Source organism: Phalangium opilio, unplaced genomic scaffold (genome assembly GCF_054372755.1).
Source record: "Phalangium opilio isolate 3A_F unplaced genomic scaffold, DU_Popi_V2 ptg000077l_1, whole genome shotgun sequence".
Taxonomy (NCBI): Eukaryota; Metazoa; Arthropoda; class Arachnida; order Opiliones; family Phalangiidae; genus Phalangium; species Phalangium opilio.
Window position 1 is genome coordinate 1,545,120 of NW_028324185.1, and position 24,229 is coordinate 1,569,348.

The 24,229-nt window shown below is 36.3% G+C and overlaps 3 protein-coding genes and 1 long non-coding RNA gene across 4 annotated transcripts; 2 read left to right on the forward strand and 2 right to left on the reverse strand.

Moving 5' to 3' along the window:
• Nucleotides 1-1,433: 1,433 nt before the first annotated feature.
• LOC149656714 (uncharacterized) lies at nt 1,434-2,229 on the forward strand. Its single transcript, XM_089844543.1, has 3 exons — nt 1,434-1,854; nt 1,916-2,161; nt 2,225-2,229. Exons 1-3 carry the CDS (start codon nt 1,500-1,502, stop codon nt 2,227-2,229), a joined length of 606 nt encoding a protein of 201 aa, XP_089700669.1. The 5' UTR covers nt 1,434-1,499.
• A 433-nt stretch (nt 2,230-2,662) lies between these two features.
• On the forward strand, nt 2,663-3,167 carry LOC149656715 (uncharacterized). Its single transcript, XM_089844544.1, has 2 exons — nt 2,663-2,879; nt 2,953-3,167. Exons 1-2 carry the CDS (start codon nt 2,744-2,746, stop codon nt 3,165-3,167), a joined length of 351 nt encoding a protein of 116 aa, XP_089700670.1. The 5' UTR covers nt 2,663-2,743.
• Nucleotides 3,168-5,616: 2,449 nt separating this feature from the next.
• Nucleotides 5,617-7,159, reverse strand: LOC149656716 (zinc finger SWIM domain-containing protein 1-like). Its single transcript, XM_089844545.1, has 2 exons — nt 6,085-7,159; nt 5,617-5,876 (listed from the first exon to the last, which is right to left on the reverse strand). The coding sequence occupies exons 1-2, from the start codon at nt 7,157-7,159 to the stop codon at nt 5,617-5,619; spliced, it is 1,335 nt and encodes a 444-aa protein (XP_089700671.1).
• Nucleotides 7,160-10,200: 3,041 nt separating this feature from the next.
• Nucleotides 10,201-11,609, reverse strand: LOC149656717 (uncharacterized). The gene is made up of 2 exons (XR_016370017.1): nt 10,478-11,609; nt 10,201-10,387 (listed from the first exon to the last, which is right to left on the reverse strand). It is a non-coding gene; the product is annotated as an uncharacterized LOC149656717 (long non-coding RNA).
• Between the last annotated feature and the right edge of the window lie 12,620 nt (nt 11,610-24,229).

The window sequence follows — 24,229 nt, forward strand, 5'->3', positions numbered from 1 at the left end:
AGAACTCCCCCGTCTCCTCGAGTCTTCTGCTGCCTTAATCCTTCCCTGTCACCGACCACCTCCTGACTGGGCTCGCCGCTGACGGTGTCCAGCTTTTGTCACTTGCTCAAGTGGCGTTTGTCGGTCCCACTGGCCGATCCCGTGTGCCATGACGGCGGTTCCGCAGGTTCAATTTTGAATATGATGAGGAGGGGCGCTGATAAGGCCCCAGCTATGTGTAGCGCCTAATCAAGGGTTCTGACATGCAATTATTATGAAAAATCTTCAGGATGACGATGAATATGTATGAATTGCTAGAGATCTGTCTAAATTCTAATCTTAAACAACAGTAGAATGTATAAACCCTATACACACCTTGGACGGTTAACGAAAAGTAGTAAATAGCCTCCAGGGACTGCACTTGACGAATGTGGTCACTGTAATTTTCTTCCTATAATAATGGACTAGCAAATAATTTCATTTTCAAACAATTTGAGGTCTTTTATAAATATAAGGGAAAGGTGAAATACGCAATAATCCTTGACATTTCCTTTCATATTATTTTAAAATGATGTTTGTAAAGACCAATTTATGTTTCATTTAGGCTAAATAAGCATTTTACTATAAATTGTTGAGATATTATCGATACTATTAGATTTTTAATGAAGGTTTTGTTAATAAACCTCATAGCGTATTAGGCAAACTGTCCGGATTGAACACCTTCAATGTTATTTTGAATGATTCTGCACGCCTTTCGCGATTAAACGCCTAATATTTCCAAACTGCTCAAGAATAAAAAATTGTGTTCAAGTTTGAATACCCATTGAACGCTTTTTTCATAGAGTGTATCACGATCTGTGCAATCTTAAAGCACACTTGACAGGTCATTTGATTCCCTGGCCAAAATTTTTCAGAAGTGTGCAAATTTGGCGTGTTAATTTATGATTTGTGCAACTTGGGTCAAAGCGTGTATACTTGGTATGCCATTTTGGGATTTGTGCAACTTAGGTCATGACGTGCAAACTTTGTATGCCATTTTGGGACCTCTGCAAATTTGGTAAGAATCGTACAAACTTGGCAGACCATTTTGGGATCTGCCCACCTTTGGTCGTAAACGCCCAAACTTCGATTAGTTCTGGTCGGTTTTTTCTAACAGTGTATACTTCAATGATTATTAGAGAGAAAATATACTTTAATGATTATTAGAGAGACAATATACTTCAATGATTATTAGAGAGAATAAACTTTAATTATTACTAAAGAAACAATGTACTTTAAATATTATTAGAGAGACAATATACTTTATTATTAGAGATACATTCTCTAACTATTATTAGTGATACAATATAATTTAATTATTATTAGAGAGAAAATAACTTTAATGATTATTAGAGAGACAATATACTTTAATGATTATTAGAGAGACAATTAGCCTTTTCACACTAAGGGCCGCGCATGCGCAGTTCCACTGTTTGGGGCCATTGAGAGAGTTTAACTTCATCGTAACGTGTAAAAACACAATGGAGGCGAAGGAGGACGTCTTAGTTAAACTTAATATTAAGAAATTAAAAGGTCTATGCAGTGGTTTTGGCATAGTATTTAAAGCGAAATGGAGAAAAAGAGACTATATCGAGGCAATTTTAAAAAATAAAGAATATTTAAACTCAAGTGGAAACTGTGCAGTAACACCAAAAAGAGACGACTCCTTAAGCCTCGGCGAATCCTCCGCCGAAAACGTATCGCCAATTTGTAGAGAATGCGGGTTAAGTTTTGATTTGTGTGAGTGCAAAAGAGAACAATTTTTAACTTCGACGCCTATAAGTAAGAAAAAGGGAGAACTATTATTAAATAGTGGAGTTAACAAGTTTTTTCAAGGTGAGAGATTTTAGTTGAATATCTTTTAAGCTTGGAAGTGAAATTTAAACATGATTTACAGAGAAGTGCAGCGAAGACGCTCCTCAACCTGAACAACTAAACAACTGGACTAAAAACCCACACCCCTCCAACATACCTAACATATCATCGGTTAAAGTCTATGACTATTTAGCTCAAAGGAAATCTATTATTGATAACTGTAGCAACAAAAACATAAAAGGGTTTCACCGAGCTGTGGCTAATTTTGTGGCTCATGACATCATTGGTGGTATTGAAACATGTATTGTAAGTCAAAGTAAAAGGCGCGGTACAGTTTTTGGATGACTAGGTTTATAAAATGATTAAAAATTTCTTTCCAATTGAATTATAGGTTAATGGCCAGTTTCTCTATGTAAAATCGAGATGCTATCCTTCCCAACGCTCAAGCAGTTATCAAGTTCTAGTAGTTATGGATGCGTTGGATGGAAATATTTGCGGGGGTGGTTGTGAATGTGCTGTAGGGTAAGTTTGTATTAGAATAGAATTTTCAAACGGTTTAGTTGTCATAGTTATTTCAAACTTTCCTAGTAAATCTGGTGGATGTATTCACGTTGGAGCCTTGCTTCTTTACATTGAAAAATATGCAAATATGGAGGATATGGATTTTGAAGTTGCGTGCACATCAAAACCTTGTGCATGGATTGCACCAAAAACAAGAAAATTCATAGCTAAGCCTCTATCTGAAATAAATTTCAATAAGCCGAAATTGCTCACTGGGGAAATTTCTAACAAACCTGACAATGATGGAGAACTTTCCGTAATTGATAATAGCATTAGTTATGACGAGTTTGACCCTCGACATCTTGATGATAGAAAGCCAAACGACCCCACACAATTGAAGTTAGCTGCGATGGCTCTGGCAGCAATTTTTCCCAAAACAGGAGCAACGCATTTTTGGGAATTTAACAATGATGCTCATGAAATAGAAGAAACTACCACCGATGTTAACATTCCAAATGAAGTTAAAGCCCTACTTTACAAACCTCGTAAGGAATTTACAAATTTGTGCTGATTCATGGTAGAAAAACATTCAATTTTATTCCTTCTTTTTCAATGTAGGTTCGGTTCCCAAAGAAATTGACGACTCATCAATAAATTTGTTTGTGAAAAACCAAACTGCATCGAGGGAAACAATAGAGTACTTTGAGAAGGCTACTGTTAGTCGGTCTTCGAGTCAGCTGTGGAAAGGTCTTAGAAGAGGAAGAATAACTAGTTCTATATTTGGAAGTATTTTAGCCTGCAAAAGAAAAGAAGTTTCCAACGTCTCTAGTTGACAACATTTTTAAACCCATCTAAATTGGACAGGTTATAAAGTTTGGTTTAGAAATGAAAAAAATCCCATTAAAATTACTGATTTTTGAAATTATTTTGTAGCTATGCAAAATTGCCTCCAGCGATTTTAAGAGGGAGAAGATTAGAATCAGTGGCTAGGAAATGCTATGAAGATGAATTTCATGTTTTTGTTGAAGCTAGTGGGCTGTCATTAATGGAAGAGTATTCTTTCATCGGAGCTAGCGGTGACGGAATAGTTAATGATAGGAATGAAGAAATGAAAGGAGTCCTGGAAATAAAATGCCCTAGTGCTAATAAAGGAACTGACATAACAAAGATGTCAATTCAAGATATTGTGGATAATTTCCCAACGTTTTTTCTTAAATCAAAGAATGGAGAAATTAAGCTGGATAAAAAATCGCACTATTATAGTCAAGTTCAGGGGGAAATGGCAATCAAAAAATTATCTTGGGCTGATTTCGTTGTATACACGGAAGCTCCGAATGGCGGCATATTTCGAGAAAGACTCACATTTGACCAAGATTTTTGGCAAAATAAACTTTTACCAAAGTATATTGCGTCTTTTTTGGTTACAAATGATTGAAGACAAGAATTTCTTGTTTGAAAAATTAGAAAATATTTATTTTTTATTGTAAATGCAAAAAGAGAGATTATTTGACATGTTTATTTAAATTACATTACTAGTTGAATGTAAATTTGTTCCTATAAATACAGGGTACCTTGAATAAAGGGAAATTTATATATTTATACCAAAGGCTCGTACAAATTTGTTAAATAACAACACACTGCAAATATGCTGTTTGTTAGTTTGGCCATGGTTATAGGCATTGTGCCATCAAGAATATGAAAGGTTTTTACTCTGCCAATCGCCCTTTCTACGTTTATTCGAAATTCTGTTATTCTTTGTGTGTCTATTATTCCTTTCTCTGTAAATTGTGATCTATTATTCAAAAAGGAAGGTAAATTTAGCCCACATTTTTTTTCTTTCAGAAGATCTTTGATCAAAAATCCTTTATCTGCCATTACGTTAGCAGATTCTTCGAGCAATAATATCAAACCTGAGTCTCAAGTTATGACCTTATCCGACACACGTCCACCTCATCCTTCTGAGACAAAAGAAATGACCCCACCTGGTGTAATTCCCACTAAAAATTTTATGTTATTATGGTTCTTATAATTCGAAATAGTTAGATTTTGGGTTGTCATGGATTTTGAACGTTCAACGAAAATTTGTGTGCAATCTATAATAATTCTCGTGTTCGAATATTTCTTTAAGGCCTCAGGCATGTATTTCTGTACTAGTTACCTGGTTATAAATGGGAAAATCTGAACCAATTCTAATTGCATTAGTTTCACCCAAGTAGCAAAAATTTCCGAAAACTTTGCAGGCGAAATATCAAAACGATCGGCAATGTCCTTAACAAAAAGTCCAAGTTTAAGCCTCATCAAGTTTAAGCTAAAAATTGATCATTTAAAGAAAGTTTAAAAACTCTCTTCTTAGTTGGTGCACTTTTCCCTGGCTTTCCTTTCCAATAAGTCAATACGCTCTGCTTTTGGCTGCAAGAAACTATAATAAGAGCATTAATGTAATAGAAATTTTGTAGTCGTTACAAAAGAAAGTATTACCTGAAGAGCCACATGAAAACATCGAATGTTGGCATACCCGTATAGTATTTGGTCCTGATATCGTTATCTTTCATACATAATGGTCTAATTTTCGCAAATGCAAAATTTGAACGTAAAATTCGGTATCATCCACTGTGTTTGGGATAAATGGTATGTCTCCAAATCTATGAAGAGTTACTAGGCCGGCATTTACGCGTGGAAACTGGGTTTTTAACAATTCTTGGGCGGCATCTATAGTATCAATAGACACATACGCCCCAAATCTTTAGAAGTTGTTCCGAATAGTGTGCTCAGTTTAAAAGGTTTCGAAATCCAAGGCTCTCCCGCTTCGCAATATCTGTTTACGACGACATCCGGGTTTATACTAAGCTTATTTAGAGACTTTCTATTTTTCGGATCTTTCGCCGGAGTTTGCCTTTCGTAAATGACTATATCGGTCTGGCGTTTAAATTTTTTTCGTTCCAATCCAACAGTAGTTTTGAAAATTTCTTTTGGTCTACCACGAGGCTTCAATATAAGGGGCAATTTTACAGCAGCTATGTCGTAAATCGATTTCTCTTCAATATTTAATTTTTGCGCAGAATTTATTTTCTCTACTGAGCTTTCATCCGGGTCATTAATTTTGAATTCACCCCGTTTCGTCTCATCATCTTCAGACCCCCACGGAATAGTCCTATCTGTGCCTATCTCGTTTTCCATGTCAACGTCATCGAGTTCACTGAATTTGTTGTCATCTTCAGAGTGTTCCACGTCGTCTTACGAGGGTTCTACGCCCTCTTCCGAGTGTTCCACGTCGTCTTCCGATTAATGCACGTCGTCTTTCGAGTGTTCCGCGTCGTCTTCCGAGCGTTTGCAAACATATTCTGCAGGTTTTGCCTTGTCTGGCTTCTTTGTTCCTTGAGAATTTGCATTTACTGAATGATTTTCTTGAGCTTTACTCTCGTCTTGACTCAGTTTCTTAAGTGAGACATTGTACAACGGCGGGGAGTTGACTAAGTTTTCTCTAAGTTCTTTGCTGGTGTTAGTTAAGCGACTAGGCAAGTTTGCATCGTCGTCACTTTCGCCTTCGATAATAAGTTTAGTTTTTTTTTCCGCTTGCCCAAGCCTTCGTTCACCTTATGACATCTCGCTATTTATCTTCAAAACTCTCTTTACTGGAACAGGCCGCAATATCAGCTAGTCTGGTTACGTACGGCTTTATATTGGCAAATTTTTCATGAGAAGAGCGAGTTCTTGAAGGTTTTTTATCGGACGTTTAAACGACTGAGAAACTTTCAGAACTGGCCCCCGGTGAGAGCCCCTTCATCCATCTCTCTTTCAAAAGCCTCGGTGGAAGCATTTGAATTTCAAAAAGCGGCTTGTTTTTGAATTTTCTGACACTAAATATGTGCAAACAAGGCACTCCTTTGCTTTTGAATGTTGAACAAGAACAACTTTCTCCAGTACAAAAAGCATCTTTGTGCCCTTTGCTTTTGACTAAAAATTGTTCCCTGTTGTCTAATGCTTCGCATAAAGTGTCTGTGGATGTTCCTTCCTTGATATTTTTGACGATAAGCTTCGTTAAAGTTGGCACGCAACTCGCTTGTATGGCTTCGGCAGCTTGCTTCAATTTTTCGTCCTCTATCTTGAAACGATAAAACGTAGTTTTGGTTTGAGCAGCGAATTTATCATGTTCGTGTAAAAGACGAATATATTGCGTGTGAATCAATAGGTTCTCGAGCACTGCGTTTTTAGAGCAAATACGTTTGATTTTTTCATTTAACGACTGTAGTCTATTGTTAGTATCGTCACCCAAGTTGAAATGCTGCCGTCTGTAACACATGACCCACATTTCTTTGATACGAACCCAGTTGTCACGAACGTATGTGATAAATTGCGAGTATTTAGAGAAATGCTCGTCTTTGGACATTTTTCCGAGAATTTCCTTAAAAATCGGCTCAGAGCTTGCGTATGCCAGTTTTTGCACGTACTCTCTAGCTAATTGATCTGATTCTTTATTGAGGCGAAGGGAATGTATTTTTGCTTTGAACGCCTTCAAAACGTGAAATAGGCAAATCTCTATGATTGCTTTCGAAAAAAGCGATGAAATGACGCTTATCTCTGTCAGGTCTTTATCGACCATGACCGTTTTCACGTTAACCCATTTCGGGTTATGCTTTTGAAAAACTTGGAACATCTTTGTTACAGAGTCTTTAGTTTCCAGTTTAACTAAGCAAAACGCCACGATTTCACTAACGTTGTTTCCATCCACAACCATAATGATGTAAAGCGGAATTTTACAACTGTTTAGGTTGTATGTTGCGTCACAAAGCAAGTGTTCCGGATACAATTCCATTTGCTCTTTCATTCTTCCCGTCTGCTAAAAAACCAAATCCAGCTCATTCGATTCTTCATTGATCTGAATTTCGACACTCTAAAAAGATTGAAAGGGCAAATCTTTAAAACCAATCGACAGAAATTTATCACATAAAGTAAAAACAGGATCGACGCTTGACCTTCATTATAATTTCAAATCGTGGGGTAAACAGATAGATAATCTTCGCGTGAAATTTACAATACTATACGGGTTCATTCGATTCAGTTAGTTGAGGGATCATTTGACGGAATCGCAAATGTACATAGGTGACTAGGTCCTTGCAAGAATGTTGAAACAATAACAAACCTCACTATTTTGTATTGTGGAAAAATATCGGAATGGAAATTCTGAAATCACCCACTAGAAGGAAAAGGTTGACAATAATTTTCAGCTACTTAAAGCATATCGCCATGAGATATCATGTTCAAAGTGTGAGGTAATTACAAGCGATCTACGCCAAATTTGGGTTTTTGGACTAACTTTAAAACTGGATAATACCGAATCTTCATATTTGGGACTTGGGAACTATTATTGATGAAGCTCCGAAGTTAATCTAGACGAATTAAATTGCGTTTAGGCGTAGGCGTCAAGGAAGGTACTGTTATGCTAGGACCACAGATGAAACGTCATAATTTCCCGTATAGCGACATTTGGTGAGGCGCTGCCAAACGCTTAGTAGAGACTAATTAGGGGGAGATATAATAGCTCTTCCTATAGCAGCTAACTTCAATTAAAGAACCATAGCCATTACGTTAATTTAGAAATTATTATTATTATTATTATTATTTTTTGAAAAACCGGGTTTTAGGTGCTACGAAACTACAATTTGGACCTGGGATTTATGGCAAAATGGCTATTCCTAGTTGATTTATATCATCTGCCTGATCAAACGCATGGCGTAGCATGGGTTTCATGGGAATTCAACTCGGGCGGACCCTTCATTTCTTAACCGATAATCTAAGTAAACATGATTGGCTGATTCATTTTGATTGGTTTTGAGATACAACAAGTAGAAACAGAAAAACACAACGCAATAATACATTTGAACCCAAAAAAAATCGATTTTCCTCGAAAATAATGCTTCAGACTCATTAATAATCCCAAAAAAAAATCCCCCCGCGCTTTACCACACTTTTTTGTTTATTTTCTTGCATGCCTGATAAATGACTGAAATTTGACTTACCATATTGGGGTCCGATAGTTGAGATTTTTGCAAAGCCACGATAAATCTTTGAGCGCTATTTAGGGTCGGGTTTTTCTTCTCGCGATTTAGTTTAGCTTGCAAATTGTTCAAAGATTTGGGAATGTCGTATTTGCTGGTCTTTTCTTGAATTTTCAAAATCATTTTCTTTTTGTCACCACCGACCTCAACCATCATCTTCACATCCTGCAACACGTTTTCACTGGCTTGCCGCAAGGCTCTGTTGGGTGGGTATTTTGCGTGAAGTTCCGGCAAAATTTCGTGGTTGTGATTTAGATTTAGGTTTTTCACGTACAAGATTTGCAAACGAGAGCTCGCGGAATATGTTACGTGAGCGCGACATTGTTTCCGAAAGGTTGAAGTTTCCATTTGTCCCTTTGATTTAGTTTGGTACGTACCATAATGAATACACGGAATCGTCACTTTTTGGTACACTAATTTCTCCGATAACTTCTCCTTGACATCTTTTCTATTGTTGTACGACTCGACGGAAGTGGTGTGAATAGATTTAGACAACAGGGGATGAAAAGTTTTATCACAAAATTCGTTGTGATTTTTACGCAAGAATTCCAATCAGAAAACTGCTGATTTAATTCTAATGTCATTTTGACTGATTTTATATTGTTTGAAGCAAGATCAAGCGCGACTTATGGGGTACGCGTCAGAAAGAAAGCTGCCTAGCTATTCAAGAACCAAAACATATCCAATCGCGAAATTTATTAACCTTTCTTTAACACAATAGTGTGAAAAGGCCTAAAAGAATCTGAAAGCCTAAAAGTTTTAAACCCCATAAACAAATTTTATCGTGGGAACTATAGAAAAACCGAGGGGTACATCACCTCTTCCTTTATCGACGCACCCATTAGGTTAAATAAATCACGTTTAAACTGTTAAGATAGCGCGAGTGATGTGTTTTGAAAGTCTGGGTCCTTATTAAAATGTTAGGAATTAGCGTTCAGATTGTGTTAAATTCTATTAGAATGCGTTAGATTAATTTAGAATGCGTTACATTCTTAATGCGTTACATCCATTTAGAGTGCGTTAAATTCAATTACTTTACATTATCTTCATTTAATTATTTTGCAGAATAACGAACTCAAATTATAAGTGATGTGCCTCTCGAAATTTTTTTTTTTTGAAAATACGGTTTATTACAGGAGGGGAGAAATGAGAGAACTGTAACACATCAACTTGCTTATTCTACAGATATGACCAAGATACTGCACCCTTCCATAATGTTAAAGGAAAAAATCACATGGTTTCACTAAGTGCCTGGGGGGCGGGGACAGCGATAAACAAAATTGGGATTTTATGATGGGCTCGGGAGTTCGAATTTGGATGTTTTTTCAGTTAATACTCATCAATACTGCCCGCTTATCTTATACCTTGTCTATATCGCGCTAGCAATCTGCCATCTCTTTCTCAAGTTAAAGTGGTACCAATGACTATTTAAAAAGACATTACTTCACATTTTAAACCAAAGGAACTAGAAGCACCCAGTGTTTCTAAGCGCAGTAAAATGCATTAAAATATTAATACTTTAGAAATAAGGAGGTTATATTCTATTTAAATTAAGGAGGTTATATTCTATTTAAATTAAGGAGGTTATATTCTATTTAAATTAAGGAGGTTATATTCTATTTAAATTAGGCTTTTCAAGACAAACTGTTGGTTTTTAAATATTTTCTTTCAAATATTGCAAATAAATCCACCAAAACCATCAAAAATAATCTTTGCACTACCAATCTGACAACTCTTTTTCGAGTTAAAGTGGTACTTATAAATAAATAAATAAAAAACCTTAATTTTAAAAGACATTACTTCACATTTTTCCTACATGATGAGTTCGTTCATTTTATTGAAGTTCCCACATACACACAGCCACCCCACACGCAAATGTTACGAAAATATTTTCGTGACTTGTTTTATATTTTAGTTTCCTTGAACGATTTCATGAATATTTAACGAGAAGTTGTCCAAATACTAATGCGTAATAAAATTCGTCATTGGGCGAGTATCTGCCCATGCTCAAAAAATGGTCATCATTTATTTGCTTAAGTTTATCTGAGTTTAGATGTAGAGAAAATAATGTGGTCTGTGGCACTTACCTTGGTGATTAAGGTAAAATACACGAAGCAAACCAAAACGTTGTCCACATGAAAAAATTGTCATCGGGGCAACTCGTTTAATTGTTCCCGACATCGCGACGACTCGTTTAATTGTTCGCGACAACTAGTTTAATTGTTCCCGACATCGCGACAACTAGTTTAATTGTTCCCGACATCGCGACAACTAGTTTAATTGTTCCCGACATCGCGACGACTCGTTTAATTGTTCCCGACAACTCGACGACTCTTTTAATTGTTCCCGACATCGCGACGGCTCGTTTAATTGTTCCCGACATCGCGACGACTCTTTTAATTGTTCCCGACATCGCGACGACTCGTTTAATTGTTCCCGACATCGCGACGACACCTACGATTTCGCAAAATTTAAATAATTTTTATGCATATGGGATGAAGATTTTTGAACGACGGACATCATCTAAGCAACTCATAAGGCACCTAATTTTAGAGCGTTAATATTTTGGGCCAAAATAGCAACGGCCGCGCGGCGACGACTATTTAGGCCCAAAAAGTTTAATCGCAGAAAAAATTGGGCCTAAATATCAACCCTAAGAACGTTGGCTATTTAGGCCCAAAATTTTATCTACCCAATTTTTGGGCTTAAATAGCAACGGCCGCGCGGCGAAGACTATTTAGGCCCAAAAAGTATAATCGGAGAAAAAATTGGGCCTAAATATCAGCCTTAAGAACGTTGGCTATTTAGGCCGAAAATTTTATCTACCCAATTTTTGGGCTTAAATAGCAACGGCCGCGCGGCGAAGACTATTTAGGCCCAAAATTTGGGCCTAAATAACTAGCTTGCACCCATCATACTATTTTCGCCCAAAATTTAGGCCTAAATAGTCGTCGCCGCGCGGCCGTTGCTATTTAGGCCCAAAAATTGTCTTCACAAAATTTGGGCCTAAATAGTCGTCGCCGCGCGGCCGTTGCTATTTACGCCCAAAATTGTATGGCTAACATTTTTGGGCCTAAATAGCTGTCTGCATTATAGAGGCTATTTAAGCCCAAAATTTGGGCCTTAATAGTAAGACCTTGGACACCGGCTATTTAGGCCCAAATTTTGGGCTTAAATAGACCGGGACTATTTAGGCCCAAAATTTGGGCCTATATAGCCATTTCGAATATTTAAACCTTTACTAAAATATTTAAACCTTCACTTAAATATTTAAACCTTTACTTAAATATTTAAACCTTTACTTAAATATTTAAACCTTCACTTAAATATTTAAACCTGCACTTAAATATTTACACCTCTTAAATATTTACACCTTCTCTTAAATATTTAAACCTTCACTTTAATAATTAAACCTTCACTTTAATAATTAAACCACTTTAATAATTTAAACCTTTACTAAATATTTTAACCTTTACTAAAGTTGTTAATATTTATTCTAAACGTTAAACACTTTTCCTTAAAAGTTGTTAACCTTTTTTCTTAGTTTTAAACATTTTTTCTAAACGTTAAACACATTTCCTTAAAAGTTTTTAAGCTTTTTTCTAAAATTTTTACCCTTATTTCTGAAGGTTAAACACTTTCGCTTAAATGTTTTAACACTATTTTTAATCTATTTTTGTTTAAAAAATTTTTCCCGTATTTTAACTTTTAGTTTCATTTAATTAAAGCGTCCCCATCCTCAGTTTGGAGATCCTCGCGAACTTCCTCATTATCTTCAATGGTAAGGTTTTTAAGATTTTCACATGTTTTTTCTTGACTATCTCGAGAGTTAACTTCTCCAGTGTCGAGAGAACCAAGTATTTGCGATTTATTTTGCGGTTTTGAAACGCCATATATCTTAAAATTAAATAATATCATCGTTATACTAATCAAAAATGTCTTGATTAGAATCAAGTCCTAAAAAGTATCGATAAGACTGAGGTTATCACTTGACTGAAGGACCAGATATTAATTTTTCTTTTTAATTGAAACTTAAAGGCATGCTTAAGAAAAAACAACGTTCCATTACCGTTTTCCGTTGAAATAACTTATTTTACAGGTAATCAATTTCAAAAATTTACTTATCTCGGGTTTTCGGGCACAATTCCATTCCCCCAAACATTTTATCATTACATTAATTACTTTTGAGAGAGTATGTGTATGACATTGAGTGTTAAAAGGTTCCCTCATTTGTGCCCGGCATGCTTCGCAGTGGATACGTTTTAAAAAAATGGCGGAAAATTAAGTAGGGACAGTTAGATTTTTACTCGTGGTTATGCAAAATGATGTAATGTCTAGTGTACTTCAGTCAACAGTCATACTGTTCATTCTCATAGCTCAGGACATGATTAATGCTGCTCACTATTTCTCTCTCTAGTTTCAAACAATGGTTAGAGACCATTCAGTGCCGCAGGTCGCACATGAATATATTTCAACTACAGTTTACATCAATTCTCTGTGGTCGTACTATTAGCGGGTTAAGCACTAATTTGTTCAGAACATGTCTCGAAAGTTGTAAATTTTTAAAGCAGTGTTGCCAATGTGTGGGTAATTTCCCACATCGTGGGAGATTTAGGTTTGGTTTTAGGCTCTGTGGGTAAAAAGTAATATTTTTCCGAAATCAATCAAATGTCGGAATTTTCCTGTTCAAGGGTTAATAGTGCGAAATTTTCAAAAATGCACTAATTTTAACTGCACAGTTAAAATTAGTGCATTTTCGAAAATTTTATCCGGTTTAATAATTTCAAGCGACATTTTGAAATAAATTCGGTGATTTTAAGTTTGGCACTGAAAAAAAAGAAAGCATATTTTGAGAATTTTAAAGCTTTATAGCATTTGCACATATTGTCAAAGCCATGCGGAGTGATATTCCATATTAAACTTAGTATGATAAAATAGTCCAGATAAATATGACTGTAAAAAAGGGGGTGTGGGAAATGCGGCAAATTTTTAAAATGGAAGTGGGAAAATCCACTTTCTAACATTAGCAACACTGATTTGAAGGTTTTGGTCATGGCTAAACAGACCGCTCATTCAGTTTTCTATTGTTTTAAAGCTTATTTTGACACGTTATCTCTCAAAAGTGATTAATGTAATGATAAAATGTTTTGGGGGAATGGAATTGTGCCCGAAAACCCGAGATTAGTAAATTTTTGAAATTGATTACCTGTAAAATAAGTTATTTCAACGGAAAACGGTAATGGAACGTTGTTTTTTCTTAAGCATGCCTTTAAGTTTCAATTAAAAAGAAAAATTAATATCTGATCCTTCAGTCAAGTGATAACCTCAGTCTTATCGATACTTTTTAGGACTTGATTCTAATCAAGACATTTTTGATTAATATCTGCTCCTTCAGTCTTCATTTTAATTAAGATTGTTAAGAAACTGTTTTACATTTTCAAAATCTACACTAAGCAGAAACATATAAAAAGGGGACCGTAACTTTAGCTCAATCAGTCATTTATTTATAATGATACTCCAAAAAATAAAAACGTAACTCATTGAAAGTTTGTATTCTTATTGTAATTAACATAATACAATTTTTTACAACCCTTTATTGAAACGCGAGGCGCTCCCCTAAAAATTCCACAAATGGGACCAAATTGACAGTTTTACACAATTTTTCAAAACGCTGATTTAGCCTATGTCTGTTTAACCTTTAGCTCAAACTTTTCATAAGCCCAATATGAAATTCGGATATCCTTAAAACTTCTCAAAGACGATCCGAGATTATCAATTTCGAACTTTTTTGTAGCATTAACTAACGTCTGTTTGATATTAAGCTTACAAACCTTAAACACAATATAGTCAGGGCAATGCCGACTAAATTTTTAAGGGCTACCCTAAAAGTCCACAAAGGTGATAAAAGATTGTTAATAAATACGCCTAAACAGTGCCCTCTTCAAAATATGTAGCCGGGGAAAAGAGAGCGTGATCGAGTGGGCTATGCTAGTGGGTATTTTGGTAGTAAGTAACGGGGGTTGGGACTCCAGGCATAGCCCGCTCCATTACGCACTCAACAACGCAAAGCAACTCGCGCCAGCGTGGGAAATAAGGCGGTAACACAGGGCAAATGACGAGTTTAAAAATTGCCTGGTACAGTTCAAAAATTAAATCGGAGGGGGGTCAGTGGTCCACGAGACTACTAAAAAATTCAAGGGTAACCAGAGTCCACACATTAAAATTCTAATATTTTAATTATCCACTTCCTTAGCTTAGCAGACGACGTGCTCTGGCCAATGGTCACGGACCAGTTTATTTATTCCAAGTCAGGAGGGTCTCTGGCCTAATGTCCAGTTTAAAAAAATCCTTATTTCCCACCCTGACTCGCGCTATAGGGCAAGCAGCTTGCGACGTGTTGCGCGTGATCGAGTAGGCTATGGTCCGGTCAAAAGAAATTTTCAGTTCAGCCAAGAAGTTATATCAGTATCTCAGAGAGAAGATATAAGATGCCTTTGTATTCGCGCGCCATAGTCCCAGTCCCCCTTTCAAAATACAAGGGGGGACGTAAAAGGAGGCGCCGGGCTATTTCGCTCTAGTCAGTCGGAAATTTTCCTCACTCGCGTCGTCGCGCTGACGTGAGTTTTCAAGAACCAATGAGATGCTGATTGTAATTTAGAGACGGGGATTGACTGCGGACCTACGTTAGGACTGGAAATAAAGCTGGAAATCTGGCGAATTTATATCTTCTCTCTGAGATACTGATATAACTTCTTGGTTCAGCGTTGTAAATAAGGCGGTGGCACAGGGAAAATGACTAGTTTGAAAATTAAATCGGAGGGGGAGCAGTGGTCCACAGGACCACTAAGGAAATTCTAGGGTAACCAGGGCCCAGACATTATCTCAACTATTTTAATTACCCACTTCTTTAGTTTAGCAAACGCCGCGCCCTGGTCAATGGTCATGGACCAGTTCATTTATTCCTGGGCAGGGGGTCGCTGGCCCAATGTCTAGTTTTAAAAAAATCCCTATTCCCCACCCTGCTTCAGTTGGGAGTCCTGGAGCTCCTAAAGTCCAGAGATGCATATGACAAGGATTCATTTCTCATAAGCGAGAATGGCCAACTCTGTTGTGTTAGAGACAGCCTGGAAGCCTGGTATTTTTTTACTTCTAATGGCGTTTTCCTTTGGGTCCTCGCGGAGCGCTCCCATGGAGGAATAAAACGAGGAGATCTTATTCTTCAAAAACAGTCTTTAACGAAGCTGTAAACTACTACTACCATTTTTATTGCTCCTTGGGAGCGCTCCGCGAGGAACCAAAGGAAAACGCTATAAGTCAGCTGGGTTTTCACCTTTAAAAGTTAATACAGCCCTTTGAATTTAAATAATTAGAAATGAGAAATGTTATAAAATGAATAAATCTATACGGTTGCAGTTGTGTCGAAATGAGAGCAATTAAATATGAGTCTTTGATATTTAGCTCTGATAATTTCAGAAACTTAATAAAAAGTAGTGTTATGTATTTAACCAGAATTTATTTTATTGAAATTTATTAATAATTATTTAATTTAAAAAATTGTAATACTATTTTATGTTTTAAATTTTACAAATAAAATTCAAAACAGTAAACATAGGGCAAAGGTTATATTGTATTATAAATAGCCCGTGGGATTGATTTTAGCTATATCGCAATTAGAGCTCGACATTTTCTATCCATTATCCACAAATTAGTAATTAATTTGAATGAAAATAGGTGGATATCTTTTATTAATCGGGAAATAATGCACACACTTTACATTTAAATTTTAGAAGTTAATTTATTATTTACTTTTGTGTATATAATATTCAGCATTAATTTCACTAAGGAAATAAACTAATTACATACGACTACGAGGAATTAACTAGTATATATGTTTAAAATTATAATTTAATCGTTTCAAAACTAATATGGTTTTGAACCGGTCTTTGTAATTTAGTTATTAAAATTTGTGATTATCGATTGGTCAATATTGAAAATTAACCAATGGTGGAACTAATTTTTTTTAAACTCAATGAAACTGAAATATCAATGAATCATCTACTGAAAGAGGTATCAACCTATTAATTTTTTTCAAAAGAAGGTAAATATAGATTAGATGGCTTGCTGCTTCAAACAAGATTTTTAACCATGAATAGAATATTTTGTTAAGTTTAGTCAAATTTAGATATTCGGTAATCGAGTTGATATGAATAAAGCTGTTTTTGCTCATGTCTATTTTAAACTTTAATCACGGATTTCGCTTACCATTTCACATGCATAATAAACACTACTGAAGGACGCAAATCTATCTGTGATCGGTAATGGTGACCAATATAGCAATTTGCCCAATTAATCAGTTTGAACTTCATTTGCACATTTCTATTCGTTAATTTGAAATGTTGCGAGAAATTTGAATGGAATTTAAGTAGATATCTCTTTCAGAAGATAATTTTTGATGTTGATATTTAAGATTCATTGAGTCAAAAAAATTGGTACTGGTATTTCAAGTAAGCTTTATCGTTTAATTTACGATATGGGCTTATGATGGTAGTCTGTTTATAAGATTAAATTGTTACTTTAAGTGTCACTAGACAGTATCTACCTCCAAAATCGAGGGTTAGTAACTTTGTAAGCATCTCCTAGTCACAGGATATCCGAGGATCAATTTCTTATATCATAGCTATAGCTCAGTCACTTTTGGCAAGGCCTAATACCATTTTGCTTAACTGGCGCTGTCAAATTCCTTTTAAAGCATAGATCCACCCTTGATTTTCATTTCGCAACACACATTGGATTCGTAAACCTCGACACGCATCACGATTAGAAGCATTAAAAGGCAAAAACAACACACTGACCGCATACATTTTTAGTAAATAACATTTCTCACTACAGCTGTTTTCGGCGCTGAAGCGACCAAGGCTTAGCGCAATTTCACGGGTTTCACCGCCTTAAAAAAAGTGGCAAGTTTAGGAATAGATTGTGGGACAATAAAAAGGTGGAAAATTATGAAATTAGGCTTATATTAAAGCTTTAAACCTACTTTATATTATATTTAAAATCCATCCATGAGCAAATCCTCAAAAAATATGAAAATGACAACGAAAAAGGACCCACTCTCAAATATTTTCCCCTTAAAAAAATGGCGGCTACAAACTGGGTAATATTGTCACGGCGGCAATATTAAAGCAGTCTTATCTCACTACCGATAGGCCATTTCAACCAAAAGGCATTAAGAAAAAACAATCGGATTAATATGACGCAACTATACGTAAAAAAAGGCCAATATTGGTCGCGCTGATATTTACTAGTAAATCAGTCTATCCATGCTTAAATAACGCAGATTGGGGTAATTTTGAAAACTTAAAATTAAACATACTTAAACTTAAAATTTATCAATGAAAGCTGGAAAGCACAAAAACTAAATATGAGGCTTTCGTTTAAAACCGTTTTCAAATCAAACAAACGTATAGTTATATCATGACGGCTACAACAAGATGGTTATCTGTAAAATATTTTCCCATGTTATTTCTATGGGAAAATTTCGGGGTTTTCGTCAAAATCTATGATTATTTTTATGGAAATGAAAACCACCCTTAGCAACTTTATTTTTTATAAAATAAACTATTAAATGGATCTCTTTGAAATTTTAACCACATATTTAGGGCCCGAATTTTAGTTCTGTGGCATTTTTTCAAAGCAGTTAATACGATACAAAAAAAGTTATAACCAATCAAAAAACCATCCTTATACATTAAAGTCGGTATGAAGTCTTATCTAAGAGAGCTATCGCTCTCCTAGAAAAAACAAATTAATTATTAATCTTACTGGTAGATCAATCAATTACTACATTATTATCTGTGGCAGCTTTGACATTAATAAGCTGTTGAAGTAAATTTTACACCTTAATGATGAAACCTCCGCTGACTGAACGCTAGCGACAACATTTCAAGGGAAATAATTACAAACAGAACTGTATAGATTCTTTCATTTCATAAAATTTTACATATGCATTATTTTAATTCATATTTTGTATTAAACGTGAAAGCTGTTCATTGGTTCTCTAACATGTTTTCTTAATTTTCGACATACTAACGTAGCTTTTGTATTTTGAGGGCGCGTTTTTTTTAAAGGCGTTTATAACACGATGAATAGTTAAAATTATATTAATTTTGGTTAATGTTTAATGTGTAACACACTGTTCAGTGTTACAGTGGTTCTGCAACTAAGCCTTCAAAGTTTCTGAAATTATTGTAGGTAAATATCAAAGAAACGAAAGTGTTCATTTTCAAAAATTGTTTCAAACTAACACTCACAGGTCTTGGTTCTGGTTTTAAGGGGATCCATTCTCGGGCTCTTTATTCATAACGCTTTTTTGTTTGGTTAATTAACATAAATTTTGGTTAAATATGTAATACACTAGATTTTGGTAAGTTTCAGAAATTAACGGAGCCAAATGACAAAGAGATGGATTTAATGGCTTTCATTTCAACATAATTATAACCATACAGATTTATTCATTTAATAACTTTTTTCGATTGAAATTAGGCCTAAAAAGCCAGGGAAAAGTCTGGGATTTTGAAAATGGGCCAAGAAAGTCAGGGAAAGTCTGGGATATTGAAAATGGGCAGAGAAAGTCAGGGGAAAGTCTGGGATATTGAAAATGGGCCAAGAAAGTCAGGGGAAAGTCTGGGAAATTAAAAATGGGCCTAAAAATTCAGGGGAAAGTCTGGGAAATTGAAAATGGGCCTGAAAAGTCTGGGACATGTCTGGGAAATTGAAAATGGGCCTGAAAAGTAAGGGAAATTGAAAATGGTCCTAAAAAGTCAGGTAAAAGTCTGGGAAAGTGATAATGGTAAGTCAGGTAAAAGTCTGGGAAAGTGAAAATGGTCCTAAAAAGTCAGGTAAAAGTCTGGGAAAGTGAAAATGGACCTTTTTAAAGGTCAGGGAAAAATATATTAGAGGGAAAGTCTGGATAACAGTATCAGGTTATCCAGAAAATGTGTTGTCTGACATTTCTCATTTCTAATTAATTAAATTCAAAGGAAAATCTGGGAAATTTAAAATGGGCCTAAAAATTTATTGGAAAGTCTGGGAAATTGAAGATGGGCCTAAAAAAAGTCTGGGACAAGTCTGGAAAATTGAAAATGGGCCTAAAAAGTCAGGGACAAGTCTGGGAAATTCAAAATGGGCCTAAAAAGTCAGGGACAAGTCTGGGAAATTGAAAATGGGCCTAAAAAGTCAGGGACAAGTCTGGGAAGTTGGAAATGGGCCTAAAAAGTCTGGGACAAGTTTGGAAAATTGAAAATGGGCCTCAAAAGTCAGGGACAAGTCTGGGAAATTGAAAATGGGCCTGAAAAGTCTGGGACAAGTCTGGGAAATTGAAAATGGGCTTAAAGAAAGTCTGGGGCAAGTTTGGAAAATTGAAAATGGGCCTAAAAATTCAGGGGAAAGTCTGGGAAATTGAAAATGGGCCTGAAAAGTCTGGGACAAGTCTGGGAAATTGAAAATGGGCCTGAAAAGTCAGGGAAATTGAAAATGGTCCTTAAAAGTCAGGTAAAAGTCTGGGAAAGTGAAAATGGTCCTAAAAAGTCAGGTAAAAGTCTGGGAAAGTGAAAATGGACCTTTTTAAAGGTCAGGGAAAAATATATTAGAGGGAAATTCTGGATAAGAGTATAAGGTTAACCAGAAAATGTTTTGTCTGACATTTCTCATTTCTAATTATTTAAATTCAAAGGAAAATCTGGGAAATTTAAAATGGGCCTAAAAATTTAGGGGAAAGTCTGGGAAATTGAAGATGGGCCTAAAAAAAGTCTGGGACAAGTCTGGAAAATTGAAAATGGGCCTAAAAAGTCAGGGACAAGTCTGGGAAATTCAAAATGGGCCTAAAAAGACAGGGACAAGTCTGGGAAATTCAAAATGGGCCTAAAAAGTCAGGGACAAGTCTGGGAAATTGAAAATGGGCCTGAAAAGTCTGGGACAAGTCTGGGAAATTCAAAATGGGCCTAAAAAGTCTGGGACAAGTTTGGAAAATTGAAAATGGGCCTCAAAAGTCAGGGACAAGTCTGGGAAATTGAGAATGGGCCTGAAAAGTCTGGGACAAGTCTGGGAAATTGAAAATGGGCTTAAAGAAAGTCTGGGGCAAGTTTGGAAAATTGAAAATGGGCCTTAAAATTCAGGGGAAAGTCTGGGAAATTGAAAATGGGCCTGAAAAGTCTGGGAAATTGAAAATGGGCCCGAAAAGTCAGGGAAATTGAAAATGGTCCTAAAAAGTCTGGGACAAGTTTGGAAAATTGAAAATGGGCCTCAAAAGTCAGGGACAAGTCTGGGAAATTGAAAATGGGCCTGAAAAGTCTGGGACAAGTCTGGGAAATTGAAAATGGGCTTAAAGAAAGTCTGGGGCAAGTTTGGAAAATTGAAAATGGGCCTAAAAATTCAGGGGAAAGTCTGGGAAATTGAAAATGGGCCTGAAAAGTCTGGGACAAGTCTGGGAAATTGAAAATGGGCCTGAAAAGTCCGGGAAATTGAAAATGGTCCTAAAAAGTCAGGTAAAAGTCTGGGAAAGTGAAAATGGTCCTAAAAAGTCAGGTAAAAGTCTGGGAAAGTGAAAATGGACCTTTTTAAAGGTCAGGGAAAAATATATTAGAGGGAAATTCTGGATAAGAGTATAAGGTTAACCAGAAAATGTGTTGTCTGACATTTCTCATTTCTAATTATTTAAATTCAAAGGAAAATCTGGGAAATTTAAAATGGGCCTAAAAATTTAGGGGAAAGTCTGGGAAATTGAAGATGGGCCTAAAAAAAGTCTGGGACAAGTCTGGAAAATTGAAAATGGGCCTAAAAAGTCAGGGACAAGTCTGGGAAATTCAAAATGGGCCTAAAAAGTCAGGGACAAGTCTGGGAAATTCAAAATGGGCCTAAAAATTCAGGGACAAGTCTGGGAAATTGAAAATGGGCCTGAAAAGTCTGGGACAAGTCTGGGAAATTCAAAATGGGCCTAAAAAGTCTGGGACAAGTTTGGAAAATTGAAAATGGGCCTCAAAAGTCAGGGACAAGTCTGGGAAATTGAAAATGGGCCTGAAAAGTCTGGGACAAGTCTGGGAAATTGAAAATGGGCTTAAAGAAAGTCTGGGGCAAGTTTGGAAAATTGAAAATGGGCCTTAAAATTCAGGGGAAAGTCTGGGAAATTGAAAATGGGCCTGAAAAGTCTGGGAAATTGAAAATGGGCCCGAAAAGTCAGGGAAATTGAAAATGGTCCTAAAAAGTCTGGGACAAGTTTGGAAAATTGAAAATGGGCCTCAAAAGTCTGGGACAAGTCTGGGAAATTCAAAATGGTCCTAAAAAGTCTGGGACAAGTTTGGAAAATTGAAAATGGGCCTCAAAAGTCAGGGAGAAGTCTGGGAAATTGAAAATGGGCCTGAAAAGTCTGGGACAAGTCTGGGAAATTGAAAATGGGCTTAAAGAAAGTCTGGGGCAAGTTTGGAAAATTGAAAATGGGCCTAAAAATTCAGGGGAAAGTCTGGGAAATTGAAAATGGGCCTGAAAAGTCTGGGACAAGTCTGGGAAATTGAAAATGGGCCTGAAAAGTCCGGGAAATTGAAAATGGTCCTAAAAAGTCAGGTAAAAGTCTGGGAAAGTGAAAATGGTCCTAAAAAGTCAGGTAAAAGTCTGGGAAAGTGAAAATGGACCTTTTTAAAGGTCAGGGAAAAATATATTAGAGGGAAATTCTGGATAAGAGTATAAGGTTAACCAGAAAATGTGTTGTCTGACATTTCTCATTTCTAATTATTTAAATTCAAAGGAAAATCTGGGAAATTTAAAATGGGCCTAAAAATTTAGGGGAAAGTCTGGGAAATTGAAGATGGGCCTAAAAAAAGTCTGGGACAAGTCTGGAAAATTGAAAATGGGCCTAAAAAGTCAGGGACAAGTCTGGGAAATTCAAAATGGGCCTAAAAAGTCAGGGACAAGTCTGGGAAATTCAAAATGGGCCTAAAAAGTCAGGGACAAGTCTGGGAAATTGAAAATGGGCCTGAAAAGTCTGGGACAAGTCTGGGAAATTCAAAATGGGCCTAAAAAGTCTGGGACAAGTTTGGAAAATTGAAAATGGGCCTCAAAAGTCAGGGACAAGTCTGGGAAATTGAAAATGGGCCTGAAACGTCTGGGACAAGTCTGGGAAATTGAAAATGGGCTTAAAGAAAGTCTGGGGCAAGTTTGGAAAATTGAAAATGGGCCTTAAAATTCAGGGGAAAGTCTGGGAAATTGAAAATGGGCCTGAAAAGTCTGGGAAATTGAAAATGGGCCCGAAAAGTCAGGGAAATTGAAAATGGTCCTAAAAAGTCTGGGACAAGTTTGGAAAATTGAAAATGGACCTCAAAAGTCTGGGACAAGTCTGGGAAATTCAAAATGGGCCTAAAAAGTCTGGGACAAGTTTGGAAAATTGAAAATGGGCCTCAAAAGTCAGGGACAAGTCTGGGAAATTGAGAATGGGCCTGAAAAGTCTGGGACAAGTCTGGGAAATTGAAAATGGGCTTAAAGAAAGTCTGGGGCAAGTTTGGAAAATTGAAAATGGGCCTTAAAATTCAGGGGAAAGTCTAGGAAATTGAAAATGGGCCTGAAAAGTCTGGGAAATTGAAAATGGGCCCGAAAAGTCAGGGAAATTGAAAATGGTCCTAAAAAGTCTGGGACAAGTTTGGAAAATTGAAAATGGGCCTCAAAAGTCAGGGACAAGTCTGGGAAATTGAAAATGGGCCTGAAAAGTCTGGGACAAGTCTGGGAAATTGAAAATGGGCTTAAAGAAAGTCTGGGGCAAGTTTGGAAAATTGAAAATGGGCCTAAAAATTCAGGGGAAAGTCTGGGAAATTGAAAATGGGCCTGAAAAGTCTGGGACAAGTCTGGGAAATTGAAAATGGGCCTGAAAAGTCCGGGAAATTGAAAATGGTCCTAAAAAGTCAGGTAAAAGTCTGGGAAAGTGAAAATGGTCCTAAAAAGTCAGGTAAAAGTCTGGGAAAGTGAAAATGGACCTTTTTAAAGGTCAGGGAAAAATATATTAGAGGGAAATTCTGGATAAGAGTATAAGGTTAACCAGAAAATGTGTTGTCTGACATTTCTCATTTCTAATTATTTAAATTCAAAGGAAAATCTGGGAAATTTAAAATGGGCCTAAAAATTTAGGGGAAAGTCTGGGAAATTGAAGATGGGCCTAAAAAAAGTCTGGGACAAGTCTGGAAAATTGAAAATGGGCCTTAAAAGTCAGGGACAAGTCTGGGAAATTCAAAATGGGCCTAAAAAGTCAGGGACAAGTCTGGGAAATTCAAAATGGGCCTAAAAAGTCAGGGACAAGTCTGGGAAATTGAAAATGGGCCTGAAAAGTCTGGGACAAGTCTGGGAAATTCAAAATGGGCCTAAAAAGTCTGGGACAAGTTTGGAAAATTGAAAATGGGCCTCAAAAGTCAGGGACAAGTCTGGGAAATTGAAAATGGGCCTGAAAAGTCTGGGACAAGTCTGGGAAATTGAAAATGGGCTTAAAGAAAGTCTGGGGCAAGTTTGGAAAATTGAAAATGGGCCTTAAAATTCAGGGGAAAGTCTGGGAAATTGAAAATGGGCCTGAAAAGTCTGGGAAATTGAAAATGGGCCCGAAAAGTCAGGGAAATTGAAAATGGTCCTAAAAAGTCTGGGACAAGTTTGGAAAATTGAAAATGGGCCTCAAAAGTCAGGGACAAGTCTGGGAAATTGAAAATGGGCCTGAAAAGTCTGGGACAAGTCTGGGAAATTGAAAATGGGCTTAAAGAAAGTCTGGGGCAAGTTTGGAAAATTGAAAATGGGCCTAAAAATTCAGGGGAAAGTCT